The 5,581-nt window shown below is 43.4% G+C and overlaps 1 protein-coding gene across 1 annotated transcript; it reads right to left on the bottom strand.

Moving 5' to 3' along the window:
- On the bottom strand, positions 1-3,534 carry LOC128378934 (perforin-1-like). Its single transcript, XM_053338520.1, has 4 exons — positions 2,977-3,534; positions 2,693-2,831; positions 1,149-1,360; positions 1-877 (listed from the first exon to the last, which is right to left on the bottom strand). Exons 1-4 carry the CDS (start codon positions 3,507-3,509, stop codon positions 1-3), a joined length of 1,761 nt encoding a protein of 586 aa, XP_053194495.1. The 5' UTR covers positions 3,510-3,534.
- Between the last annotated feature and the right edge of the window lie 2,047 nt (positions 3,535-5,581).

The raw sequence follows: 5,581 nt of genomic DNA on the forward strand, positions 1-5,581 counted from the left end.
TTATAACATGTCATACTTTTTTCTCTCAGAAGTAAGACTCATTTTTGTCTGTGAACTTGTTCCATTCACAAACACGCCCATCTCTAACAGCATTTCCTTTGGAATAGGTTGGGCATGACGGGACACATACAGCTTCTGCAGACTTTGACTCATAGGCGAAGGTTTATAGTCCTTGCATAACTCTCCGCTCAGACTTGGAGCACATTTCACCTCCAATCTGTAAAACAGCTGACCGTGCTTTAGATAACAGAGATCCTCTTTCACCCCAGTAGACAGACCCTGCTCACATTTCCCCAAAAGGTCATCATCTTCCCAGTTGTCCTCATCCCACACTTCAAATCTCACTTTATTTTCTGCTGACAAATCCTGGCTGCCCAGGTCAATGATTGTGTTCCAGTTTGGGTTGTTGTTGTTTTTAATGACAGGAGTACGCTGCATCTGCCCATTGAAGAGCACTTTCACATAGCCGTCTGTGGCAGTTGTGTAGTCTCCCCAAAGACCAGCAGCGCTTCTTACAGTTATTATCACCCGTGCCATGCCCCTACGGGTCGGACAGCAGTCTGGGGTTACAGCAGGGTCATTGTGGCATTGGCAGACACAGGGATCCTTTGAGTCAGTCCTGATGCCAGCTTGACAGCGGTTACTGCAGTTCCTCAACAGACCTTTCTCCAGGATGTAATGTCTAATGGCTGATCGCAGGTTCTGCTGGGCAGAGGAGTTGACAGGCAGTAAGTCATGCAGCGAGTCCAGAGAATATGAGAAGATGTCTGGATTGAGTGGTAATGTGGTCAGCCATTCCTTGTAGGCTGATGGATTTTTTTCAGAAGAGAAAAGAAGGTCTGGCTCCGTAGTATGGCCGCCCGTTATTTGTGTGAACCTGTAGAGAAAGAATTTGTTATCACAACTGATAGCTGGGGAATACATCAACAGAAGAGAGGCCCATGGCTTTTGGATGTTTAATTGTAGTGCTTGAATTAATATTGCATTGCATGATTTTCACAGTCTACAGCATGTTTGGTTTGATCACAAATTTAATCTAGGACAATGACAGTTTGGCCCTTTTTTGTTGGAAACAATTAGAGTGTACTTATTGAAGCATAAAGTTAATCGAATGCCTCTGACAATCATTTCAGAAAAAGGTTCTGTACCTGTCGTTGAAGAGGCTGGAGAACGCTGACTTACTCTCTGTCTTCTCAATGTCTTTCTTGCAGTGTTTTGACTGAGTATTTATTGTAGCATGGAAGGTAGCAGACGCCTCCACTGCCAGGCACATGTCCACCTCATCCACACTGAGGCCCTGCAGGCTGGCCTGGCACTGCCTGATGCTGGTCACAGATCTAATACCTCCTCCCAATTTCACCTGGAAAGATATTGTAGTGTGTTGGGAGTAGGTGGACTGAGTTCCCAGCATGTTCTGAGACAATCTGTTTACAGAATTAAGTTAGGTAAATTGTGCTCCAAATCACCACAGATGTTATCTATTACACAGTGATTAGTGCTACTATTCTTCACACTAAACCTACAATGTTTATAGTAGTTTACTGTTTGCCATTATGAAAGAAGGCAGGTTGTCACCATGAGTGAAGTTATGGGCACAATTATCTACTGAGTGCAAGGGTGCTTGTGCAGTGTTGAAGGTGTATTTTGTTACTAATAAACAGGAGGCTCCCATGCTGTCTTACCCTGACCTATGGCAGCCATTTAATGTGAACACCAATGCCCATAACGTTGGGCTCTTCACTGTCCCAGGAAGGGGAGCATGGTGAGCAGGTCATCGCCTACTACAGTTGCTCCCTCAGCCATCCAGAGAGGAGCTACTGTGTTACCCACTGAGAGCTGCTGGCCATCATCCTAGGATTCAGCCATTTCCGGCCTTACATTTAAGGGGAGAGATTACTCCTGGCCATGCCTCCCTCACCTTGCTCCTTAACTTCCAGGAGCCAGAAGAGCATCTGGCACGGTGGCTTTGAAACACTACTGATTCGCCACCAGGCCGCACATCTCCATGCCAAAGTGTATGTCCTGTCCAACGCTGCAAGGAAAAAGAGGGCAGGGACTGCAAGAACATTGAGGACAGGGATGCAGTCACCCCAATGGTGGTGGCCCTGTGCCCTTCAGATAGCAGTGAATGCATCTCCCAGATCCCATCGCCAGCAGGAACTGATGATGGCAGCTTGGAAACCATGATCTACAAGCAGCTCCAACATGACCGGGGCCAAGACTCTGTCTTCTCCTGGGTCCAGGATTGGGCGGGGGTAGGCCAATGACCAGTGTAGGCAGCAGTATCTGCACTGAACCAAGGCCCTTTATGCACAGTGGCTCAGCCTCACCAGCCAGGACAACCTCCTCCATCTCCCCTGACAGGCCCCCAGGGACTATCATGCCATCTTTGAGTTATTGGTGCCCAATCAACTACACTCAAGGGTCCTCCAGTTTATCCATGGGTCAGGCCTCTTCAGGGTCCTGGTTCTGCTGGCCAGGGTGTTGCCAAGATAAAGAGCTCTGTGCTCGGAAGGGAAAGAGTGGGGCACATGGGCTGCTACAAAATCTGAATCTATTTCTCTGCCTCAGTTCATGTCCCTACAAAAACCTCAGCTTCCTACAATAGAGTTAAACACCCTCTGCACAAGTAGATTTGTTGCTTTCTAACATTTCACTGTTGCGTAAATGTTTTGCCTTCCTTTTGGTTTACCTTGGTGATGTAATGGGTCCCAAAGTCGTTTATCAGTTTGTAAAACTGTTCCTTGTTCTCAGGGCTGTAGACTTCGGGGAGCTGTTTCAATGCTTTTCTAAATTCTCTGTGCAACATGGGAGTCCTGGATACTCGATAGCTGTTTCCAGAGAGATACAAGACAAAAAAAGACAGACCACAATGAAACAAATATATGAAAGTATTTCATTCATGCATTGAAGTTCATTTATTTTGTTCATTGCATTTATTTTTGCAAAAAACATTAATTAAAGCTTCGATCTTACCTGTAGTACTCACAGGACATGCTTTGGGTTGTGAAACTGTACTTGTCATTCTTTGTTTTCGCCATTGAATATCCAGCCAGTTTAGAGTTACTGCCAGCCAGCATCAATGAACCGCCTTTATCACCCACATTAATATCTAGACCGACCTTCCAATCGTTTTCAACCGAAGATGTGCTGGAAGTGACTAGAGACTCACTGGATCGGTGAAGTGCAGTTGTCACTTCAGTGTTGCAGGACTGCTTTGACCTCCAGTCCACCACTGACAAGGGGAGCTTCTGCTTTTTGTTCTCCAGATAGGGGTTGGTACACAGGATGCATGTTTTGTCGTTTCGTTGCCAGTGATTCATGTCGAGCACGAAGGCCCCTTTACGTTCCATTTTCGTGATATCAAAGCCTTCCCCGGCCAAATTGGAACCTGGAGCAAATTCTGCTTCTAGGCACTCTTTGGGTTTCCCCTCTGTACATGACTGATAGGTACACTGAGGCAGGGACAGGATTAGGACAGCACAGACACAAAAATTCAACACAAACATGTTGAAGTTAAGTTGGGTGACAGATGCAAACCTGAAAAAAACATGAAGTTGAAAAAACATGAACAAGTTGCTTTTTGCACATTTGAAATAACTTAATACCACATTCAGTCACTTTAGTGATCTCTCTGACAACCTGTAATACAGTGTTGCACTTTAAATGAACCACCTAAAAGCAGTATTTTATACAGTTGTTCCTGATATTGTAGCTAACACATTTCCAAATGTTCAACATATCACTGTTTTCCTCTGAAAGGCCTACTCTGAATCTTTGTAATTTTTAGACCCATATCTCAAGCTCTGTCATTTATCAGAATGTATGCATGGAAAGATTGAAGACTCCTGTGTTTAAGTCTTGTGAGCATTTATGGCTGACTCAGGGAGGTTGTATAATAACTGAGTTAGTTGTGTAAGGATTTGAAATACTGTGCATTGGCAAAATGATATAGAATCCATAAAATGTGGGTTTAATTACATTGAACAATGGACTTTGGCAGTCAAGAGGTGTCTATGTTTGTCCGATTTTCAGGCACTTGCAGCAGTGACGTGCGGTGAGGTTCATGTCTGGTGAGGCACTGACTTCATCACAATCAGATTTACAATTTACAATTTACAATAATGTTGCTATGTAATCCTCCATACTGAAAAAAGGCCAGCCAAGAAGGAAAAAAAACGGATGACTTGCCGACTTGCTCACTGTAGTTGTAGCTTACTGTCACTTATTCTGCAGCTAATGAGTCGTAATAAGAATCACTGGGATCAGGAGCGCCCCCTGCCATGAGGCCAGAGAACTGCGTGCCTCACTTAGTGACTTTTTGCAGCCGTTTTATGCTGCTCAGCACATGAAACACGCTACAAACACTGTACATTATATCATCAGCTAAACTATGGAAATTTAGTTCATATAGTGAAAGTGTTTGAACATGTTAATAGCGACATACAGAGAGACAGATGTACAGCTGTACAGTCTCACTGCATAGCATGCCAGCGCAGTAAGCTGAGTCATTGCGCAATCCATGGTGAGGCTCGTCTCGCTGCTGCCTCACTGCGCGTCTCTTTTCAGTGTTTGATCAGTACATGTGAAAATTCAGCGATTTTGAATTAAAAATAATCTTGTCTTTTTCCATGATAACATTGTGAGGTGCCTCACCTGCCTCCCCTGACCGCACGTCACTGACTTGCAGTATATCTGAACTTTCAGAAAAGTTCGAATTTTGCAGTTGTACAACCACAACGGTTTTTACAAGTGGGGAACTGGTAACTACGGTAACTCTAAGATACCAACGTGAAAGTGGCATAAACTGCTTGTTTTCTAAGCCTTGCACAATCAGGCCCAAATGCTACTTGAGATACTCTGACAACGTCCTACTAAAGCCACTGTACCTTTTTTTATTGCTGTATGAATAGTTATCATTAAAAAGCCATCGAAGGTTACATATTTTCAAATCGAGTTAAAAAACAAGTTTAGAGCAAGCAAATCAGCATAGACTCACCTTCTTCTGCCTGTCCACGCTGCAAGTGTGAAACCGACTGTGAGAATTGACAGCAGTGGTTCATGTTTTATAAGACAAATAAAACTGAGCAGGACATAATAAGGGGGAGGTGAGAAGACAGTGGGTTTTGAGGGAGGCAGAAAATAGCAGTAGCTTGAAATAACAGTAGCTTGATAGTTTCATCCATGCAAAAGGTCATTTCTCTCACGTAAAATACAACACATTGTTAAAATGAAACCAGTGGTTTTCCACCTTTTTGTCTTTTGATGTCTTTACAAAAAGCAGTGCGTAGTCAGGCTCACATTTCAGATGTCTATGAGTTGTTAACAGCTCCACCAAATAGTGATTTTTTCCCTTTAAACTTCTCACATGGTTGAGGACCACTGGACTAAACTAGCTGTATATAAAGTAGTGTAAACTAGCTAACTGTATATAAAGTAGTGTAAACTAGCTAACTGTATATAAAGCAGTGTAAACTAGCTAACTGTACATAAAGTAGTATAAACTAGCTAACTGTATATAAAGTAGTGTAAACTAGCTAACTGTATATAAGTAGTGTAAACTAGCTAACTGTATATAAAG

This window comes from Scomber japonicus, chromosome 18 (assembly GCF_027409825.1).
Source record: "Scomber japonicus isolate fScoJap1 chromosome 18, fScoJap1.pri, whole genome shotgun sequence".
Taxonomy (NCBI): domain Eukaryota; kingdom Metazoa; phylum Chordata; class Actinopteri; order Scombriformes; family Scombridae; genus Scomber; species Scomber japonicus.